This window comes from Seriola dumerili, unplaced genomic scaffold (genome assembly GCF_002260705.1).
Source record: "Seriola dumerili isolate Sdu_G_001 unplaced genomic scaffold, Sdu_1.0 BDQW01000017.1, whole genome shotgun sequence".
NCBI lineage: Eukaryota > Metazoa > Chordata > Actinopteri > Carangiformes > Carangidae > Seriola > Seriola dumerili.
In genome coordinates, this window is record NW_019174272.1 from 10,186,453 (window position 1) to 10,209,451 (window position 22,999).

Consider the following 22,999-nt stretch of genomic DNA (forward strand, 5'->3'; position numbering starts at 1 on the left):
TTCACAACATGAAATCAGTAACTTGTGTCCTAAGTGGCACTATGTTATTGATTGTTAGTGACAGGTGATATCAACAACCCATGGTTAGGGCTGTGTGGCATGTTCCCTTCTCATCATGTATATGGTAACATGTAGCCTCTGTCCTCATCGTACACCAACTTAGATATTCAAATTGATGCCACACAGTATGCAGACAGTTCTTAACTAAACTTATTTTATGAAAGTGGAATTTATTATCTGTTTGTTATTTTACAACATCAGAAGTAAATATAAGTGACGATGTGCTGAAATAAGCCAAAATATCCAATTTACAGTTGTAGAACCTGACCAGATGTCATTAATATCTGCCCTACAATACCCAAGTACAATCTTCTTAGTGTGTGACTGATGCAGACCAGCTTTGTGCAAACTGACATTGTATCTGCACTGAATCATCTCTGACTCATTTATTAGTACAGTCTGAACTTACCAAGAAAATATACAGGGTTTTAACATACTTTATGTCCACAGTGCAGCACATTTAAAAAGAAGTCACATGTTCATGCAGTGACTATTATTTGAATACAATGATTTGAATAAGCTATGTCCACTTATCGTTATGACACAGTCCATCACTGGTGTGTGGTGCAGCGATGAGCACGTCTGCAGGCTGCTGCCAGGGCTGTCTGCATTATGTGTTTGATTATGAAACAACAAAAACACTGGTTATTCCAAGCATACGGTTAGGATGTGCATTCAGGTTCACGCAGCTGCTGGTGGTGCTGTATGTGGTGGGGTGAGTAACAAAAAAATCAGTGGCAGAACATTGTACTGGCTTGGTATTTGGTGAGATTTGAATGTGAAGCTAAACTAGTGAGGAACTATTGTTGTAAGTGTGTGGTGACCTGTGATCTGATTGCATTGTTAACGTATAATCCTACTGTAAACGTGCAGGTATGTGTGTGTGGTGCAGAAGGCCTACCAGGAGACGGACTCCGTCATCAGCAGTGTCACCACCAAAGTGAAAGGTTTTGCCTTAACCAATGCATCTGACATGGACCCCCGATTTTGGGACGTGGCTGACTACATTATCCCTCCTAAGGTATTATGTGTGTGTTTTACTACTGTATGACTTTGAGTATGTCACTGCCTTGTGACATTTGTGCTGCTCTTGTGTCTAACAGGGTGACCATTCCTTCTTTGTGATGACAAATATGGTTGTCACCCCAGAACAAACGCAGACACGTTGTCCTGAGGTGAGACATGGATGTGGTTTGTTGATTCACAATATGTCATCACAGTTTAGGTAAATGTGTAATGTATCTTTCAATATTGCTGCTAATTATTTCTTTTCGTTGCTGATTAATCTGTAAATTCTTGCATATCAAATACATATCAACGAGTAAGTTTGTTTCCAGAGCTCAAGGTTACATCTTTGAATTGCTCGTTTTGTCAAAACAATGATACAAACCCCGTTAATATCCTCGTGAGGATGATGTAATCCTCACACTTACAAAGCTAGAACCAACAAGTGTTTCTCTACCGTTCTGACGTGTCCATCGCTTTGTTCCTGGTCAATCAATAGGATTCATCCATTGGGGATGAATCCTATTGATTAATCAATATTATTAATAATATTGACTTTGGTGTTCCTCTGACTTTTCCTCTTGTGCCATCATGAGGTTTACATTTATGGTTTTGAGTGAAATGTCCTGACTGTTGGGAGCATTGTCATAAAATGTGGTACAGAGCCTAATTTTCCTTTTAGAACCATCATTAGATCAAGATTTGTCTTGCAAAACAAATGGCACTGCCTACTGATAGACTTAAATGGAAAAAAGCTATTGTTAATAGTATGAATTACACCTGTGCTTTTCCAGTTGTGACATGTGTCTTATCCATTATCAACTTTCTTGCTGATTTTTTTTTTTCAAATCAATGAATCCATGAATCATTTCAGAACTATGATTGTTTAAGCTTTTGAACCAGGTTTTTATGTGCTGGCATGGCCCAAGTCTCAGATTCACATTCAATGTCTTCAGTAACTTTAGTGACACATCTAAATGTTACATACATGCACACAGCCAGCGGGGTTACTACAGTTTTGGACGCTGATTAATGTGCTGACAGGTGACCATTTCTCTTCAAGCTTCCAAGTCCATCAACGATTTGCGCGGATGACTGTGACTGTACCGAGGGACACAGCGATCCTCGGGGCAATGGTAGGCCTTTGATCTATCAGCTTTAAATGCTAAAATGATTCAGGTAAATTTATGTCATACCATACACCAAACAGCAGCTGGCATTTATTCTCCACCCAGGTATACAATCAGGACTCTGTGTCAACTATTCCTCAACTGTCCAGACCTGCCAAGTGTTCTCATGGTGCCCTCTTGAAATAGATACTGAGCTGCCCCAGTAAGAATATATACAATGTTATCTTATTTATAAGTAAAGTACAGTACAATGTAGATCGTGGTTTGCTTGACATGTTGTTTCCCTGTCCCACAGACATGCACTTCTGGCTGCAGCAGAGAACTTTACCGTGTTAATCAAAAACAGCGTAACATACCCGAAGTTCAACTTTCACAGGTCAGTACAGTGCACTGTTTCCGAAGGTAAGAGATAGACATGGTAGAGAGCTGTCGGCTCTTATCAGTACAGTATATGCAAACATACAGTTTTATCGTGCGCGGTTATATCATGCATGTCTTCCTTCCTCCTCCAGAAGAAACATACTGCCACATATTAACTCCTCGTACCTGAAGAGGTGTCAGTTCAGCCGTGCGACAGACCCTGACTGCCCCATATTCCGCCTCAAAGACATTGTTTCTGAGGCTGGAGAGGAATTTCAAGACATGGCTGTGAAGGTACACCCACAACTAAATATAACAACCACTTTTCAAGATGTTCATTATTGTATCATGTAACCTTCCATACATGTTTATCTCTTATGTCCCTTGACTTCCAGTCGTCAGGTCTTTCACAAGTGATTACGGTGTTGGTTTGTCTGCACTCAAACACACGTTATTGTATTGTGTATAAAGCAGAGGTGGGGGACTTGAGTCGCATGACTTGACTCAAGTCAGACATAAGTCACAAATTAGAGGACTTGGAACTTGCTTGACTAAGAACTGGTAAAAGACTGCACTTGACTTTGACTTGGTCTTCATGACTTGACACTTGACTGATGACTCAAATGGACTTGACTTTTTTTTATTAAACATTTGCATTTTTCTAGATATTGATAAGTTACATTTTGTTTTTGAAACATGATCAGGTGATTTCTAGTGTGATGTCAACAAACCTGGCGACCTACAAGGAAGGACTTTTGAGGTAATCCTGCAGAAAAATAAACAGACAGTGTGAAAACATAACCTCCTTGGACGAGGAATGATAATGATAAGACTGATAATGATAACTGTAGCAGTGGGTGGCTGCTGTCACAGATCTGGACTCTGCCACAACATATGTAACATAAATATCAGTCAGATTGCAACAGTTTTCATTAATGTGGAACAAACTAAACTTTTCACGACCACTGTCTTTAACTGATTCAACTTAACAGGTTGATCATCAGAATATTTTGTAACTTTACTCGCTTGATGACTTGCTTGAGCTGAGCAGTGACTTGACTTGTCTTGCTTGACTTACAGCAGGGACTCGACTTGACTTTCTTGATTCTCATTACAGTAACTTGGATTTTCTTGAGACCTGAAGGTTAAGACTTGACTCTCTCTTGTTACTTGCACGAGTGTGACTTACTCCCACCTCCTTTATAAAGGGTGGCATCCTTGGCATTATTATTGACTGGAGCTGTGACCTGGACTGGTGGGCAGGGAAGTGTTACCCCAAGTACAGCTTCCACAGGCTGGACAACAAAAACCCTGTCAATAATGTGGCCCCTGGATACAACTTCAGGTAAAACTATTTCTGACACATCCTTATCATAAATGGATGGAGCTGACGAAACTGAAAAAAGTGAACATTGCTTTTAGGTTCGCCAAATATTACAAAGCTCCAGATGGAGAGGAAACCAGGACCTTAATCAAAGCATACGGGATCCGGTTTGACGTCATTGTATTTGGAACAGTGAGGACTGAATACATCTTGTGTTGCAACATCTTAATCTAAGTGTTTGTTCTCTTTGTATTGACAACACCTTGGGGGTGGTTCTTTTATCTTGCAGGCTGGGAAGTTTAGTATTGTACCAACTATAGTGAACTTGGGTGCAGCATTGTCATTCCTCAGTTTGGTGAGTAGACATGTTCAGTCCTGCAACATGGAGAAAAAAAACACACACAAAGTTTTCTGATGATACGCAGAATTTGAGTGTTTTAATTATTTTACCTCAGGTTCCCGTAGTTTCTGACTGGATCATGTTGACATGCACGAAGAAAAAAGATCTTTACGGCAAACTTAAAGCCACATATCTGAGTGAGGATGCTGAGGCTGAAGCAGTGAGTGACTAATCCTTCAGTTTCACATTAACACATACATACAGCACATACATACATTCCTCACTGGCAGTAATTCATATTAAATAGGATATTGATTAACTGTACTTTCTTAAGGTCAATCATTGTACTGATGCTTTCTATTTCTACAGATGTCAATGGGCACCTCCTATGGAACTCAGTAACATGGTCACAATGACATTTCTACAGCATGATCTGAACCTGCTCTAAAAAATTGTCCTCAGCATAATTTGAATTCTTCAATAAAATGGGTTAAATGTAAAATGTAAAGAATGAGTATGAGTAAGAAATGTTATAAGATTACAAATGGGTGATAAATTAAAGGAAAAACCTGAAAAATAAGTGGATGACAATGCATCTATCCATGGGTCATAAGGGGTCACTGAATGGTTTGTGTCAGAGCCCTTGAATAGAGATGATGAACATCATATGCTGTTGCTTTCACAGTCATCACATCTCAGCCCAACTCAACACTTATGGGAGATTTTGAAAGGCGACATGTTACACAGCGCTCTCTACCACCATCATCAAAACACCAAATGAGGGAATATGTTTAGGAAGAATAGTGTTCATCCCTACGATAGAGTTCAGAGAATCAATACCAAGGAGAACTGAAGCTAGTCTGGTGGCACATTTTTCTCTGCAGGTCCTCCTGCCTCCAGAGCCGTAGACTTTGGATCTGCAACTTCAAACCACCTACGGCGTCCATGATACAGTTTAACACCTGCTGCTAAATTTGCTAAATTTACTATAATTAATAATTATTATTATTACTGATATTAGCTTTCATTATTATTGCTGTTACTGCCATACTCACTATTATTAATATTACTATCATTGCATGTCATTGCATGGTCTTGTTCTTTTACTCTCTCTCTCTCTCTCTCTCTCTCTCTCTCTTTCTGCCAACCCAACCGGTCAAGGCAGATGGCAGCCCACCCTGAGTCCGGTTTTCTGCTCAAAGTTTCTGCCTCTTAAAAGGAAGTTTTTCTTTGCCACTGTCACCTGCTCTTGGTGTGAATTGTTGGGTCACTGTAAATAATATTTAAAGAGAAGTTCTAGACCTGCTCTATTTGGAAAGTGCCTTGAGATAACTTATGTTGTGAAATGGCGCTATACAAACGAACACTGACGTGATTTGACTGGACATGGTAGCCCAACACCTTAAGACACTATGGCTATGTTATTTTTTCCTTCAATTTGTCACCGCTCTGTATCCATATATGAAGTCTGAGTCCCAGACCGATGCCTCCCCCGCGCCGCACGGGGGCAGCACAGCTTCAGCTGACGACCAAACACAAGAGGCTTCTCAGTATGCTAGCAAACAACAGAGTCAGGCAGAGGAGCCCTTCAGATGGAAGCGCTGGCATAAAAACTTGCCAAAATTGAGTTTTTGTCATTTTTATCCTTTACTTGTTTAACTAACTAGTCGTTGTATGTCTAGTAGTGGTGCTTGTGGAGGAGCTAGCCTCGCTGTATCAGCAGCGAACCAGGAAACAGGCTAGTTAGTACTGTTAGCCTAACAGCTAAAGTTGCAGTTGGGCAGCTGGTTTCTTCTAGTTAGCCTCGATGAGGAAACCCAACCCAGCTTTCAATGCTGTAAACAAGACTGACCAGCTTGTCTGGAGTTAGCTAGTTGGCCGCTTGTCAAAGAAAGATTACAGCAGAATGACAGGTGAGTGACATGAACCGATGTTAACACCCATACTAACTGAGCTAACATAGTTTGCTTTTGTATAGCATCGTCAGTTTGCACTTTTAATAATGTTTGAGTTGTTTACAAAGAGTAATAATGACACCACGGGTTTTCTCAGAGGATGCCATCCTGTTGAATGTGCCTGTCATTCGGCAGCTGTACCACTGGGATTGTGGGTTAGCCTGCTCCAGGATGGTCCTGAAGTAAGTGCCCAGTAAAGTTGCTTACTTATTCAATCATAAAATATCGACCATTATGCATTATGTACTCAGCTAAATGTCCTCGTAATAATGAATCGTCTCTACACAAAACATATTGAAACTGTACCTTGTAGTAACACTGAACTGCCTTACATTTGTAAATGTTACAAGTGCAACAAGTGTGCACTGTAGTTAACTCAAAGGGATTCACGGACATCTTTTACTGTCTGATCATGCAGGTACCTCCACCCAGTCTGTGACGAGGAGTTTCAGAGAGCATGCTGGGAGCTGAAGCTGACAGAGAGTGTGTGGACTATTGACCTGGCCTACCTCATGTGCCATCTAGGAATCAGACACTGCTTTTGCACGCAGACTCTGGGCGTTGATAAGGGTTTTAGGAATCAGGTACATAGTCTTAGCTATCGGTACTGTCCTAATTTGAAGTTATTTGAATTTTTTTTTTAGGCCTGTGTGTGTGACAGTGTCTTTTTATTCTCTTGGTGTGGTTTGCAGTCCTTTTATAAGAAGCATTTTGATACAGAAGAAGACAGAGTGAATGAGCTCTTCCTCAAAGCAGAGAGCAAAGGTGTGGTGGTGAGGAAATGGTGAGTTTTCTGTTAATTATTATTCACTTGGAGAAGCCACCTGTTTTTGATTTACACAAAGTAAACCTAACGTTAAATGTATCTGTGTTTTTTTTTCTCTCTGTAGTTCCGTAACCGTTCAGGAAATCCAGTCTCATCTGGAGCAGGGCCACGTTGCCATAGTGCTGGTCAACGCTGTTGTCTTGACGTGTGAACTGTGCTCCTCACCTGTCAAATACTGCTGCTTCCTGCCCGTGGGTCAGAAGTGTTTCTGTAGGAAGCCAGAGTACCAAGGTCACTTTGTGGTCGTGTGTGGCTTCAACAGGACCACAGGCTGTATTTTCTACAACAACCCTGCGTATTCTGATAGTAAGTAATCTCATATATCCAAAGCACAAGCTGAATGTGGTATATGTATTTGAATAAAAAAAACAGATAAAGTAACAATGGGCTACAGGGAAAAAAATATTATGAAATTATAATACCAAGAGACAATGTCAGAAGTTAGGAGGTCGGGACACGGCATAATACCTGTTTCTCTTCTCTGTATTTAAAGAGATTAGTTGATAGACAGAGAATTAATTCCTAACAAAGTTAATAATCACTTAGAAGTCTTAAGTCATTTGTCAAGCAAAAATGCTTGTGGACATTTGTGGTTTCTAGTTTTGCAACTTTAAGGATTTCCTGCTTGTCTCTCTTTCATATGTTTATGCATTACACAACAATTTGACTTTTGAACTGTTGGTCATACAAAAAAAACAATAAATAAAGACTACTCCACACTGGGGCTCTGACAACTTGGAACAGACATTTTTGATTATTTCCACACATCTTATAGACTAAACAATTAACCAGTGAATAAAAAAACAATTCACACATTAATTTAAAATGAAAATAATTATGAGTTGTGGCCTTACATGAAAGCACATTTTAGTCCATTTTCGGTCAGCAGCTTCGAAGTCTTGATCTTGGCAGCAATGTAGACTGTTGAGTTGTGGATGTACTGGAAACCATTACTGAATTAATTCAAAGCAATAGTTTGTGGAATAAAATATTATCTAATAATATGTCTGTACCAAGTTTTGTGGCAATCCATCCAATAGTAGTTGAGATATTTAACTCAAAACACCAACCTTCACCAGTGTCAAGAGATCACCAAAGTTTGTAGGATTCATCATCTGGAAACAATGAATATTTGTATGAAATTTAATGGCTGTTCGGCCAATTGTTGTTGAGATATTTTTGGACCAAAGTGGTTTTGTAATCCCATGACTGATAGTTATGAGTAATGTGTTCAGTTTGGAACTGACAGGTGTGTTTATGTGTGTTTTTTAGGGGTGTGCTGCACCAGCGTCAGTAACTTTGAGGAGGCTCGGCGGAGCTATGGGACAGATGAGGATATCCTGTTCATCTTTAAGGAGAGTTGATGGACAGTGATGATGGATTTGGATTTCACTCTTCCTCAGCTCATCATTGTATTGATATCATGTTGCTGCAGGTCTCCAGTCCTGGACTGTCAGCAGATCCCCTGGACTATCCTCCCCTGGTGCTAATAAGCCCGACTGCTCACAGGAAAAAGATCTCTAACACTTGCTGCAGAATCACCGCTCTCTTATTCCCTCTTACACCGTCAGTACTACTTGACCCGTGATAGATTAACAGCGAGGATTCAAAATCTATTTATTTTTTTTATTTCCCTTTTTGACATGAGCAGATAGTTCAAATGAATTTTATTGTCTTTGTTGAATTTTAATGACTGCAGTTGCTCATAGATAGAATCTACTGAAATGTCAGACTTTGAGCAGAGGCTTTCAGACTTGTGAAACTACAGTGGATGAAATGTGGGAATCAAAACCTAGAATTACCAGGAAATAGTGTTCATGTAATTCAGGGCTGATGATGACGACAGTTTGTATAGAAAATGTAATTGTTCTGTTCAGTGTTGAAGTCTGACGGGATTCATCTGTAGTCACCGCCCTCACCTCCACTTGCCCTTGTAGGATTCCTCCTAACTCACCCCCTACTCACTTTTTATTCAGATGATTCAATCAACAGGGAAAACAGGAGTTGTAGTGGTTGTGCTTTGAGAGTCTCAGGTAATTAATGCCCTCAAGTGTGACATGCGCAACAAATGAAAAAACTAGTTCAATGCAATACTCCCATAGTCTGTCTATGGGTCTCAATCTGCCTGCAGAAGAACATGGATAGCGGATGGACACAATGAAACATGAACTCACCAGTTTCATTCACTTCACAGGGAAAACAAATGTCTCAACAGCTTGTGTCCATGGCAACATACTGGTGAGGTGAATGCATTGTTTGCTTGTTTTGATTATGTGGAAGGACAAAGGTGTAATTTTCTCTGTGGAAAGCAGTGAATACTAGCTAATTTACACATTGTCACTCAGTTTTATTTCTATTTTTGGTATTATGTATACGTTTTTGCACTACACTTTTCATACCAGACATAATTATGTGTTATTTAAATTGAACATTTTACCATGAAATTGCTTTTCTGAATCCATAAAAAGTGTTAATTCCTGGTTGTGCTTTTTGGTAAGACTAAACTGCACATTCGAAACCACAAACTTTATTTTTTATTAAACATAGATCTGCATTTATTATATGTTACAATTAAAGGATTTGAACACATGCTCCATCTTTGTCAGTTTTCCTGGCGCATGGATGTTTAATCAGGCATCACAGCAGTAAATCTCATTATTAAGGGAATAGAAACAGCTGCTCTTCATATGTCACTAGATTGATCATGTTAATTCTCCTTTCATTCATCTGTTTTTGTTTGTTTTTTTTCTTACAAGTGCTCTTGTTTGAAGCTGAAGTACCCTCTGTATTTTCCCTCAAGCATTTTCTAATTATGAAATGAAAACCTAAAGTCTGTACAGTAAATTATAAGAACTTTATCATTTATGAAACTAACTTGATGACAAACCCCCACCCCCATTGAATTCTCATAATTAAATGCTGTATTTTTATTGGTCTGATAACTTGATCGGCTCATAGTATCCCCAAGTCAGTTTGTTATGTGAGGGATTGTGTGCAGTCACTAAATGTTTTGTTCTAAAAATGACAAATGAGTGTTTTTCACCACCCTAACATATAACAGTTAACTGGACAGTCCAGTGTACATGAACACACAGTCCTTCATGCTGTCATTTAAATCAATGGTTACAACGACATTTCTCTGTTTGTGCTTCCTAAGAAAAAGAAGCGGTGTCTCAAATCTGAAAATGAGAATATGTGGGGTTCACCTTGAAAACATTTTTAAAATAAAAAAATAAAAAAGATTTTTCCTCTCTGGTATGACCAGTATCTTATAGCAGATAGCAACCATGAAGATAGAAATAGCTATGTAAATGACATCACTATTGTGCTACTGTTGCAATGCAGCATTAGGCATTATCCCCTAACAGTCAGGTGTAGCTCCAATAGCCACTGTTCAGCAATATTTGTATGATAATAATTCTCTGACAACTATTTCAGAAAAACTTTAATCCTGCTGCTCAGAACTGAAGAATTCGGGTTTGTCAAATCGTCAACAATGAAAGCACGCGAACTCACTCACCCTGAAATGAAGAACAGGCCTGTGGTTTGACCTTGAATTTAGTTTTATGAGAATCAACAGTGGCAAAATGAATCCGTGTTACAGATTTTGATTTGACGGAACAATAAATGAACACAAGTACTGAAATGGACTCCGGTTAATGTACAGTAAATCTGTGGGATGTCTTCTACTCCTTCACTATGTTGGGTTTAAAGTCATGTCTAACAGCCTTGGTAAGTTCCTCTGCATACTCAGCATACCTCCCAGTCATCTGCAAAGTAAAGTACAGTCAGTAGCTATGTTTATCACAGCAGAATAACTGCATCCAGTCATCAGTGCCTCCTCAAATCATATGTGCAATTCATGAATATGTTGCTTTGTTAGCAGTGGTGGAGAGTAACCGCATTCACTCCACTACTGTATATAAGCACAGCTCAGAGAAATACTGTGCTTTTGACTCCACAGCAATGTTTGACAGCTATAATTACTTTACATATATCATATAGCTTATATAAAAACAAAACATATGAAGAGCTTATAGATTAAACTTGCCAACAACATCCAAAGTTAGAGCTGAAATCATTAAATTATCAACGAGTTGACATTGACACTGCAACATTTCATGGGTCCATCTTAGCTTCTGAAATGTGAGGATTTGCTGAATTTACCTTAAAACTCCATTTGTCACTGAGTTGTCTGTTCAGGTTGAGATCCATTTCTACCACCAGTAGTCCGTCACGGGTTCTAGAGAGCCCCGGGGTCCGGCTGCCGTCAGGAGCAGCCACATAACTGGATCCATAGAAGTGTCCAAAGTCATGGTGAGCTGCAAAAGTCAGGAGAGCCGTCTTAAACTGTTTCTCCTACAGCTTCACAGTCACTGTATGTGGGATCAAAACTGACTGACTGGGAAAAAATGAAGTAAAATGAAGTGGGCTAGTTGAAGGCAATTACTTATACACTGCACAAAACGTCATGGTTACAGGATTATATGTTTCATGGTTGAGTAACATTCACACATACATTTCTTTAACAATGTAATTTTATATTCACCTACATCCCCTCACTATATGATACTGTACCATAGTCACAATTTAAATGAAATAAAAGCATCTTTATGTGAGGTAAATCTCATACCTTTTTTTCCATCACCAGATGTGAACTCATTTTTGAAATTCTCCTGGATCAAACACAAGAATGCAAAGACACTTTTTTTTAACATTACTTCATATGCTGTGAATTAATCAGAGACACATTAGGATCTGTGTGTGATTACAGACAGATTACGGTGGACTTACCGTCCCAACACGGTTGATTGCGCAAGTAAAACAGTGGTTAGCTATTGCTGCATTCCTGGCCTCTATTGGCCACATGGGCTCACTGCAGAAAAGAAATACCTTTATTGTTGATGGAAATATAATATAATAATATAAAATGACAACTTCAATATATAACGACAGCAATAAGTGATAATAACATTACTAATTTCATTTACAGTAATTTGATTAATCTGAAGTTGGGGAATATGCCTTACTAAAACACATTATCAACTGTCATGAGCCTTAAGGTAGGTGGAGTCTGCTTAAGTTCCTAGACCTACTTAATATTTAATAAAATAATCACACAGCAAATATGGAGACATGACTCTACCAGCGTAGGAATACTGAACACAGTGCACAGACAGGAGTGTGGGGCCCTCGTGCAGGTTAAAGGGATAGTTCAGGTTATTTGACGTGCAATGGTGTGAGGTAGTCATGCATAGTCAGTATGTTACCTGTAGTAGATTAAGATCAGCGCGCTGCTAGTTAGGACAGGCAGCAGGAAACACCGGCAGACTGGCAGAGCAATGTGTTGCTGTGCACGGGGCCAGCACAAAAAAACGTGTTTTAGACGCCCGTCCTTTGGTACTACATTTTTTCAAACGCTGAACTAACGAATTCCTAAGCACAAGCGCGCCTAGGTATTACACTGCAGCTGCAGGTCAGCTGAGTGAAGCTGAGTAACCCCACGTCAAATAACCCAAACTATCCCTTTAATACAGCCATGACAGAAATAATACTCCCTCTGTTTAGTCCCTTACCTCAGGGCTCCAACAGTAGCTGAGGGGTTGAAAATGATCTCAGCCCCGTTCATACTGTACATGAACCAGTTGAGAGGGTGATGGCGCCCGTAGCAGATATTCACAGCTATCTTCCCAAACTGTGTCTGGAACACTGTGTGGCCAGTGTCGCCCTCCATATAATATGTGGACTGCATAAAGAAAACACAGTGAGCAAAGCAGTTTGCCTAATTCTGCACAGCTGCTGTGGATCATACAGTTTGACGGAGATCCCCCACTAACCTCATTAAAGTCTCCAATCCTGGGAATATGGTTCTTCCTGCTCTTTCCCAGCACATTTCCAGAGTTGGAGATCACCACTGCTGTGTTCCACAGAGTGTTGTGCAGCTCCTCTCGCTCCAGAATTGGGGAAACGACTACCATGTTGTATTTTTTGGCCAGCTAATAATAGAAATAGCGTTTTTAGACCTATGTTCTGCAGGGAATCATATGTGTGGCACACCTGTGTAATCTCACTTCTTGGCAGAAGCGTGTGGTGTTTCCTTCTTCAGCAGACTCTGCAAACTCTGTCCATGGCTCTTTTTCGCGGGTGCAGAAAGCAAAGGGCATGGCTGTGGACAGGAAGCAGTCAGTCAGTCTGTTTTACTGGGAACATTTGATTTACAATATCATTTTACAGCTGTGATTGTGACTCCTGAAAGTACTCACTCCAGGTCTCCTGAAAGCAGACGATGTTTACACCGCACATGGCTGCTACCTCCACCATTTCACCAATCCGGTTGTGCATGCCATTGATCTGTGGTGGGAACATGCAGAGGATTAACACTTCAAGAAATCCATTCTATCAAATGTCTTACTGTATCATGTCCATCTCTACCCCACATAGGTCTCTCTGAGCATGTGTTTTGGTCTGTAATATGTGTCTAAGTCCTGACCTGGTCTATGACGGGGGCGTCAGTAGGCAGAACAACATGGTGCTGAATGAGTCCAACCCGGATCTTCCTGGCCGGCCTCAGCTGTTCCTGCGTAGCCTCAAACCTGTAACCCTTCAGCTCAAAGTCACGCTCAGAAGCAGCTTCCACAGCACACGGAGGGAGGTCCAACTTCCTGTAACAGATGATGGGCACAAGGTAGATAGATAGATAGATAGATAGATAGATAGATAGATAGATAGATAGATAGATAGATAGATAGATAGATAGATAGATAGATAGATAGATACATACTTTATTTCATGTTAAAATGTCTTTGTGTGTCTCAGGCTTTGTGTCAGTAGTGAGAAGTAAGCAAAGGCTTTGACTGCTTGGTCAACAGAAAATTAACCAGCAAGTATTTTAATAATCAATTAGTTAAGTCATCAAGAAAAATCAAGACAAATATTTGCTGGTTGTATTTACTGCTTTTCTTTATTATATCTGTAGTAAACTGAATGTCTTTGAGTTTTGGACAGTTGGCTGGACATCAGCAATTTGAATATTTCACCAGTAGAATTAACATATATCAGGCATTTGTCATTATTTAATGATATTGTCACCCATATTTCTTGGTCAGATGCGTTCTCCAGGCTCTCTGGGCTGTGGGTGACAAGCAGGCTACAATTTTCTTTAACTGTCTTCTATAATCACCACTGACACGGCAGGACAATTGACTCAACTTTAATCTGCTATTAGCTGGACATGTGCATCCAATAGACTGTCACATTCACACCTGTCCCACTGCAAACAATGGAAGATGGGAACCAAAAATGCTCCACAATGAAGGGGTTGTAAATAACCAATTTAAATGTTACACCTGCATATTTCATATGAAATAATAAAGTACAGCAACTAATTATGAAATCATATGATAAACTCAAATAGCATTGCACCACATACAACACAAATCAATATGATAAACTTATAATTAAAATAATCCAGATGTGTACAATAATCAAGGTTATGATGTTTTATTGACAAGCAAGTAACCAGTGAATCAAGAGAACAATCAACAGATTAATAGATAATGAAGATAATTGCAGCACTAGTTTGTTTTTATTACTGAGTTTGTAGCAAATAGACAATGGTGAGGACATACAAACTGCATGTGTGAAGTTTTGAACTTTTTGTTGAGGAATTATGTGTTTGACCAGGTGAAAGGTTGTATGTGTTGTACATTGCAGCTCTGACTGAAGTCCTCGCTGCAGAATAATTTACCCAGGACAAATTCATTTGAAAGACAATAACGTATAAAGGTCTAGGTCACTGCAATTGCCAAATACTCACTTTGTTTCCTTCCCGAATAAGATGCGTTTGACCTCGGTGAGCTCAGGCTCCGGCAGGTGAGACTCCAGAGATTTCTCCAGGGATTCAAACTCACACGCGGACATGTCTGCGGTTTCTTCGGGTTCACAGCGTCACAGCAGGTGCAGGTCTCGTTACACGTTTTATCTGACTCGCTCGTTATATAATCCTCAGTGTTTTCACGCACTGTGACTGAGTTCAGATTTAACCCTCCTGCTGCAGTTTGCGGAAGTTGATCATTAATTGACCCAAGTTTCTCCGCCTTATGCTGACTCACTGTCAGTCAGTCTGTTTGTCGGAGTTTGGCTTACACAGAAAAGCAACGCACAACTTTATTAGGCTGCCAGAGGCAGCAGGCGACAAGTAGTAACTTGAATAAGTTTCCCCAAATACTGTACTAAGTATTATTCAGAGCAGGATTTTTTTTTTAATGCGACCCAAGTGATTGTGAAAATAACATTTTTTAAGATTACAGTAATTGTGATTTTTTGAAAACCAAAAACATATATAAAGTATCTTCTGCAGCGGTTTCAGTGTAAAATGACCTGCAGATAGCCAAGTAATGAGCTGCAACATAAAGAAGAAGAAAAAGTGGGCTGGCTTGTACGACCCAGCCAATCATAACACACTGTATGGGACGGGGCGTGGCTTGAAGTTGCCACAGGAGACAGTTTCCCTTATGCCTTAAGTGTTGCAAAGACAACAATGTTTCTAGTGAAATTGTCCTGTGGCTGTTTCAGAGCAACTGCGAAAGGACTCCTGTCAAAAGTGTCTCTGCTGACCCCCTGAACAGCTCCATGGACACTCAGGACCTCGTGACCATAGAGAGGGAGGTGGTTCAGGTTCATTTTTGGCCTTTAAACTTTAAACTGGCAGTGATGACTGATATGACAGTGGTGTGTGTTCTCCCATTTGTGCTGGTCCAGGTGTTTTTCTCCTGATGTATCTCATATAGTCTACTGTGGTCAGCTTTAATGAGGCCTACTGCAGTAGCACCTGTGAAAGACAACTGTGGAGGGTCATGCTAACTCCCGGGTTGGTCCACAAATATGTCATCCCTGCTGCACTCTGTTAATCTCTCTCACGCCTAATGCTGTAGCCCTGTGCCTATGATGTATTACTTGTATTTTTACCCTAATATTTACAGTAAAGTATTTAAAATACCACAAATGTTTCTCGGAAAAATTCATATGATAAATGATGGCATCACTTGCAACTCAAAAACACTGAATACAATGACAACCCAAAAGTAGTTCTTAAGAAAGTGCATTAGGAAAAACCACAGAATATAAATAAAGATGGATGTAGCCTCTGTGACGTCACCCATAGGTTTCTGAAGAGCAGTTTTAAAGTTTGAGCTGCTCTGCTGTCGCCATCTTGGTACAACCTGACTCCACCTAACTCCTGGCTAATCCAAAAATGGGCAAAGAGGAGGGTGGCGTGTGGAGCCGGGACTTTGGTGTATACCATGTTTGTGGCAAGGATACACTCACCCACCTGTCACTCCAAGCGGCCATGCCCTCAATTATGCAGAACTTTAAGCCTTAATAAAATGTAAACAAGTGAATTATATAAAAATTCACCCCCCATACAGTTGTCATGAAGGAGGAAATTAGCCATAGACACCAAACCTGTTTGTTGCCTGTACCAGGCTGTAAACAGGTTTATTTCTGTTGTAAAGTTGGACATTTTAACATGGGAGTCTATGGGGACTTCTGTGTTGGCTTCGTTTTTCAGCCTCTGAGTTTGCCACTTGGGAAAAATACAATAACCAGCAGTTTAAATGCTATGGTCAGCAATTAAGTGCTGTGTTACGAAATTATGTTCTCATTTATTTATAGAGTTGTTTTGCAAGTGCAAGTAAATGTGCCACAGTCTTGATAACCTGCTGCATCTATTTCCTGTTCATCCATATAACCAAGCTTATGGTAAGAGGAAGTTGCTCTCAGCCTGGCACAGACTCTGCGAAGGGTCATGTGCCCGCCTGCAAGTGTACCAATAAAACTCAAAGACATGTTCTGGATTCTAAGTCTTTGCTAGACATGAATTGCCACCACAACTTTGGTGTCATGAAGAGGATCCTCAATGAAAACCGACAGCGGACTCAATTCTGATGGAGAAAGCAGCAATGTACAGTCAGAGAGAGGAATTTATGTTCTAACAAAGAGGGTGAGGAGTGTGAATCAGAGGCCTGAGGACGAGGTCAAGTCACTGCAGGATTGGTGAGAGAGGATACCGACAAGTCTGTCTTTACAGGAATTCTCTTTACCAGAATTCTTACCAGAAAGACAGAGGCAGAACGCCTCTGTCTTTCTGGTAAGAACATTCCACTGTCACTCATAGAATTGCAAACTAATATTTTGCTGTTTATTGGTTGATTGACCAGGATCAAAATAAAAAGGGTTCTGTAGACTGTTGGACAGTTAGATGTGTTAAAAAGTAAATTAGAGTAGGCAGAAAAGGAAGAGCAGGAAAAGAACGATAAGGTGTCGAAGAGGCAGAGAAAGACACACAGTGTTAAAGGTGTCCTCTCACTGTTGAAATATGTAGGGGATCCTGACTTGGACTTGGCTCGACCGAGGGCTCATCTGCAAGAACACAAACAAGTCTGGAGCAGTGACTCCTTCACAGTCAATTAATATATGTACATATATTAAGAAATACCTATATGATTCATTTTTACATGGAACACATACAGTAAGCTTGCAACATGTGTGTTCTATATAAAAAATTATGTGTTTATATATTTTTATTCATTTATGCAAGTTTATTAAAAAACATACATATAAAAAAATCTATATATTTATATATGTTTTATTTTTTGTATTTATTTCTCATTAATTTTACACATGTCTATCTTCTTATTCAAGGAAAGTGGTCTCAGACTTTTGGACCCTACTGTTTATAATGTGAAAATATATTGAGAGGCTTTGGGATGGATATGTGTTTATGTAACATACAGTATAAGTCTACAATATAAGCATACAAACATAAACGTATATATTTGTATTGGCTAGATATATATGTCAATATATGGAGGGTTAGGTTTCGTCTACAATTTTTATATGTACATATACAATAGAAACATACTGTATATTGCATATATGGAAATTCAGTGTGTACATATATTGCATTTGCATATGGGATTAGTTAGGGTTAGTTAGATTAGGGTTTATCTCATAAAGAGTGTCTTATCAGAAAGTGGTACCAAGGAAGATTCAAAAACATAATACAAGCATAAGGTACTTAAAAGCACTCAACCCTTTTTAGTGCCACAACTTCTTTGAAAGAAGCACAGATTGAGGTTGCTAGGCTAAAGAATAAAGCCAAGGAATACGAGTTACATGTGGATCAGCTGAGACAGGACCTACAGTAAATCAAAACTAACCTTTGTAATGAAGAGACCAACACAGAGAACTCATGAAAAGAACATTTCAGAGCAGGGAATTGGGATTCACAAGAGTACATGCCAGGATCTCCAGGACTAATACTCCCTGGAGAAGATGATGAGGTAGCATGTGGAGGAGTTAGAGATTTTCAGTTACACCAAAATGTGAGGTCAATTACAAAAAACTGACCTTACAGGGGCAGGCGATGTATCATCGGGTGCAGGAGCTGACAGCGTATAAAAAATATAAGAACAAAGACAGTTGACATTGACATCACTTTTTCTCTACTATCTTCTGTAACACTATGCCTAATAAAGCATGATCCTGGAGTTTGTTTTCCATATTCTAAGGCACACCACAGCAGTTGCTATTAGATACCTTTGTGATTTTAACAAAGTCAAACAACAATTACTTTGTGTGCACAGAAAAAAAAACTACAGTTTCGTCTTCATCCATAAAACTCACAAATGTTCTTTTTAAAAGTCATTTAAATTCAACTTTCTAGTTGTAATCTCTACTGTTTAAACACCTCTCTGTCCTGCTGTTGTTACAGATGTGAACTAACCACAGACACTTGGCTCGCTCATGGACTTACACCCTGTGGTGCACCAAAGTAAATAGGGAGTGATTTCGAACATAGCCATAGTCTGTACAGTTTGTCAGTGTTGCAACCTGCTGTTCATAAGTTCAAAGTTGGCCTAGTTATAACATTAGAGTTTACAGTCAAAGGTTATGCACAGCTAAATTAAAGCAGATTGTACCACACAATCTAGTTTATAGAATAACTCCCACATGTAATGGCTGTGTAGCTGAGAACAAACCGAACAATTTGCATCCAACAGAAATAAAAATGTGAAACAACCAGTCATTCATAATCTAACAGTTAATCTATAATTTTATGGTATCCGTCATTATGAGAACTTTTTCTTTTCGAAGTTGTGATGTTGTACTGAATATCAGTAATCAGCTGTGTATCAGCTGTGCTTGTCTCCATTTTAGTTAAATAAGCAACAACAGATTATGATTTGTTTGTTAATTGTATCATTTATTTGGCAACGGCAACACAAATAGTTCCGCAAATAGACTGGCACTGGACTGTTGCTAAGCAACACAAACATTTTCCTGACCTGCACAGTGCAAACTAGCTTGCTACTTTGTCTACACGTTACCTCAGGTGTGCGCTGGAGTATCCAGGCTTCTTCCTTTCATCCTCTTCTGACAACCAGACATCATTTAATTCAAATGTTATTTCTGGAAACATTTTCATCTTTGCAAAGTTTGTTACAATCTAAGAGAGACAACGACCGTTAATGTGACGCTGATTAACAGCTAATAGAACACCTGTGAAGCAGAGTGATACACGTAGTTAAAAGTCCCAGTGCTTTGTACTCTATCTCAGCACTCATGTAATGCCTCTCGTCCAATCAAATTATTATCATATTGCTAACTGTTGTATAATAATTGGTATTTACCGTTACAGAACTTACAACTCAGTCGGTAAAATGGAAAACATAGATTTGCCAAATTCCTATTACTGATGACTTAAATAGGTAGATGCATAAATACAGGATATACCTGGTCTATTTATGTGTAAATGCATCAGGTTTTGTTTCAGGGTTTCTACAGAACAGTGTCATGACTCATAGAAACTACTTCATTTGGTGGCTCTTGTTATTTGCAGAGATGTTTTTTTCTCCTGGTTTGTTTGGCCGGATTGTTCCTCTGTGTCCATCCTCCTCTCATCTTTCTGTCCCTCCCCTTGTTTGGGTTTGACAGGTTCCTCAACAGCTCTGCATCAGAAGAATTGACAAACAAAATTAACTTATTTTTTGTGTGGAAATCTTTCTAATTGTAGAGATGGGTTTCACCAGCAGGTGGCCTCAGAGAGCCATTTCAAATTTGCTGGTCAGTCAGTGCGGTTCAGTATTGATGTTCTCCTCTGTTGTGTGGTTGATGGTTGTATTTACCTGTAAACTCAGGATGACTCTGGCTGTGGTTGTTTAGGAGAGACACGTATTTCTGACCCCCAGTATCATCATCTGAAAGGAAGTAAAGTCATGAACTTTAATGTGCAATAAAACAGAGAGGCAAGAATAGTTCATCAGACATTTCCCACAAAACAGTCTATGTCCACCAAAATCAAAATATGATATACTTAAGAACAACTTTTATTATATATGTTTATTTACATTCTCCTTCCAAAGTTACAATTATACCGTGCAAGATGACAATGATTGTGTCAGTCAAACATTAACGGTACCTCTAAAACATTAAAAAGCACCATAATTTGTTTGTGCTGTCACTTATCATTGTTGACCTTTTTCCAAATCTTAGACAGCCTATTCAAACTTGGAATCAAACCAATCACGCCAGAGACTGAGAGAATGTTTTATTTATCTGGGCATCTGTACATTTAAAGTTCTGCTGAAGGTCGGAGTAGACGGACTTACTGCAGACTTGTAGGAGGACGTAGCATTGTCTCTCCACCAGCACGCTACTGGCCAGAGCCTCGCTGTGCTGCTTCGCCTCTAAGTTCATCACTGAACCACTGCTGTCCATCAGGTCCACGCACTCTACGACAAGAATGTCGTGGGTTTTAGTTCTTATTACATAATTAATCAAAAAGAATGTAGTGGTTTGTTAATCAGTACATGACACTGGTTTACAAATCTTACCAGATGTACATATTTATTATTTATATATTATGATTTATTCAAGTCATTGCTAATTGACTTTTTCTGACATAAAAAATGGGAGTTGGTTCTTCAGGTGCTTTATGATAAAGCGTTTAGCTAATACAGGTCCAGCCCAGTTGCCAGTTGAGTTTAGTATTCCTGCAATAAATCAGTAATAGATAGTATAGTATAGTATGGTGCAGTGTAGTGCAGTGTAGTGCAGTGTAGTGCAGTGTAGTGTAGTGTAGTGTAGTTTAGTATACTGCAGTGTAGTGCAGTGTAGTTTAGTATAGTGCAGTGTAGTGTAGTTTAGTATACTGCAGTGTAGTGCAGTGTAGTTTAGTATAGTGCAGTGTAGTGTAGTTTAGTATACTGCAGTGTAGTGTGGTGTAGTGCAGTGTAGTATAGTGTAGTGTAGTGTAGTGTAGTTTAGTATACTGCAGTGTAGTGTAGTGTAGTGCAGTGTAGTGTAGTGTAGTGTAGTATAGTGTAGTGTAGTTTAGTATAGTGCAGAGTTACAGATTCATTCAAGTGAATGGGAAAGTGGTCTTAGACCAGATGAATTGATTATTGTGCTTTCTATAATAATGACAGTATTAACAAAAAATAAATGCAAAGTAAACATCTCTATTGTGAATGCAGACCTACTGAAACCTACTTTATTTTATGATAGATAATGTATGTAACATGACTACAACAAAGAGCACTGAGCTTTACTGCCTTACCTTTGACTGACTGACAGTCAAAGACTGAGAGCATAATATTAACTAATTAAAGTACTACCTGACAACAACTTTGACTGTGCTGCTTTAGCCTCAAGAAGCTTCACCAGTAACTTAGGGCCAAATTTAGAGGAACACTCGAGGGCAAAACTAGTCTGCAGAGCACTCGCGGCTCTACTCGCTGCTGTCTCTGAAGCTTTTTGCTTTGAGCACAAGGTAATAACTGACTGAGACTCAGATGAGCATCAACATTTTCATTAAATCTTTAAATCTTCTCTCACTTGGACAATGGTCAGTAAGAGAACAAGGTTCAGAGAGACTTTCATACAAAAAAATCCACCAATAAAAGTGAAGGGGCCAAAATGGTATTTTGAAAAGTAAGGGGGGACATTTGACCCCTAGTCCCAGTGGAAATTATACCACAACAAATTTCACCTTTAAAGTCCAGACCACACCTCTCCTTTAGATGATGAAGGAAGTTTATCAGCCTACAGTTGAGATTCAACATTTCCATCCCGCTGTCTGTCGAGACATTTAGAATATTGCAGAAAATTTGCACTTTGATTATTTCATAAAACAAGTGTCTTTCTTGTCCCTGTACTCAGACATTTACTCTGGCAAAAAAAAACAGTTCACAACTAAATACTGATTGCTGAAACAAAGCAACTATTTACCAACATATCTATTATATGTTGCAGTTTTCCAGGAAACTCAAATACAATAATCAAACTTCAAATATATGTAATCCCACGTTGATTAGATAGATATATCCAGTAACGTTACTAACCTCCAAACAGAATAGTGACAAACATTTTCTGCTCCTGACTCCTCTGGTGCTGCCACTTCCAGCAGCTTAAAGCATCTGAGCCCAGGGAGCAACAAGCTTGGACTGGACACAAAGTGCAACAATAGAGGCTGTTAAATAAGTGTTGAGGGAGAGGCTGTACTGGCCTACATGTTGTCGAGATGGCAAATACACACACACACACACACACACACACACACACACACACACACACACACACACAGTTTGCATCCTCTTCTTCTTCTTCTTCTCCTCCTTTTCAGAGCTGAAGACTGTTAAATGAGAGGACAAGGGACTGCTGTTGTTTGTATCCATGGAGTCTCCACACACAGACAGACCAACACTCTGGACTTTATAGCTACTTGTTGGGAAGTGATGTCAAGACCGACTAAAAAAGGTTTTATTGTTTCCCGCCACAGATTGGAACTAATACGTTGAATGGCTCGACCCGACTCTGCTCTGCTGTGATACCTGTGACGGAGAGTTTTCATCTTGATTCTGGAGCTGAGGGAGTCGGTCCAAGTTTACTATTCAGTTTGCAAGAAAAACAAACTCCATTACAGAACCTACTTCT

At 39.4% G+C, this 22,999-nt stretch overlaps 3 protein-coding genes across 3 annotated transcripts; 2 read left to right on the top strand and 1 right to left on the bottom strand.

The window, feature by feature from the left end:
- Nucleotides 1-626: 626 nt before the first annotated feature.
- LOC111229778 (P2X purinoceptor 4-like) lies at nucleotides 627-4,721 on the top strand. Its single transcript, XM_022756252.1, has 12 exons — nucleotides 627-775; nucleotides 934-1,081; nucleotides 1,164-1,235; nucleotides 2,129-2,201; nucleotides 2,301-2,397; nucleotides 2,491-2,571; nucleotides 2,708-2,849; nucleotides 3,764-3,900; nucleotides 3,978-4,071; nucleotides 4,169-4,234; nucleotides 4,335-4,439; nucleotides 4,589-4,721. The coding sequence occupies exons 1-12, from the start codon at nucleotides 633-635 to the stop codon at nucleotides 4,619-4,621; spliced, it is 1,191 nt and encodes a 396-aa protein (XP_022611973.1). The 5' UTR covers nucleotides 627-632; the 3' UTR covers nucleotides 4,622-4,721.
- An 858-nt stretch (nucleotides 4,722-5,579) lies between these two features.
- On the top strand, nucleotides 5,580-9,589 carry gucd1 (guanylyl cyclase domain containing 1). The gene is made up of 6 exons (XM_022754097.1): nucleotides 5,580-6,132; nucleotides 6,272-6,356; nucleotides 6,593-6,758; nucleotides 6,867-6,958; nucleotides 7,065-7,306; nucleotides 8,273-9,589. Exons 1-6 carry the CDS (start codon nucleotides 6,126-6,128, stop codon nucleotides 8,362-8,364), a joined length of 684 nt encoding a protein of 227 aa, XP_022609818.1. The 5' UTR covers nucleotides 5,580-6,125; the 3' UTR covers nucleotides 8,365-9,589.
- A 933-nt stretch (nucleotides 9,590-10,522) lies between these two features.
- On the bottom strand, nucleotides 10,523-15,044 carry upb1 (beta-ureidopropionase 1). The gene is made up of 10 exons (XM_022754084.1): nucleotides 14,817-15,044; nucleotides 13,491-13,662; nucleotides 13,264-13,351; nucleotides 13,072-13,166; nucleotides 12,838-12,996; nucleotides 12,577-12,746; nucleotides 11,795-11,876; nucleotides 11,634-11,676; nucleotides 11,168-11,322; nucleotides 10,523-10,770 (listed from the first exon to the last, which is right to left on the bottom strand). Exons 1-10 carry the CDS (start codon nucleotides 14,918-14,920, stop codon nucleotides 10,687-10,689), a joined length of 1,152 nt encoding a protein of 383 aa, XP_022609805.1. The 5' UTR covers nucleotides 14,921-15,044; the 3' UTR covers nucleotides 10,523-10,686.
- Nucleotides 15,045-22,999: the final 7,955 nt, after the last annotated feature.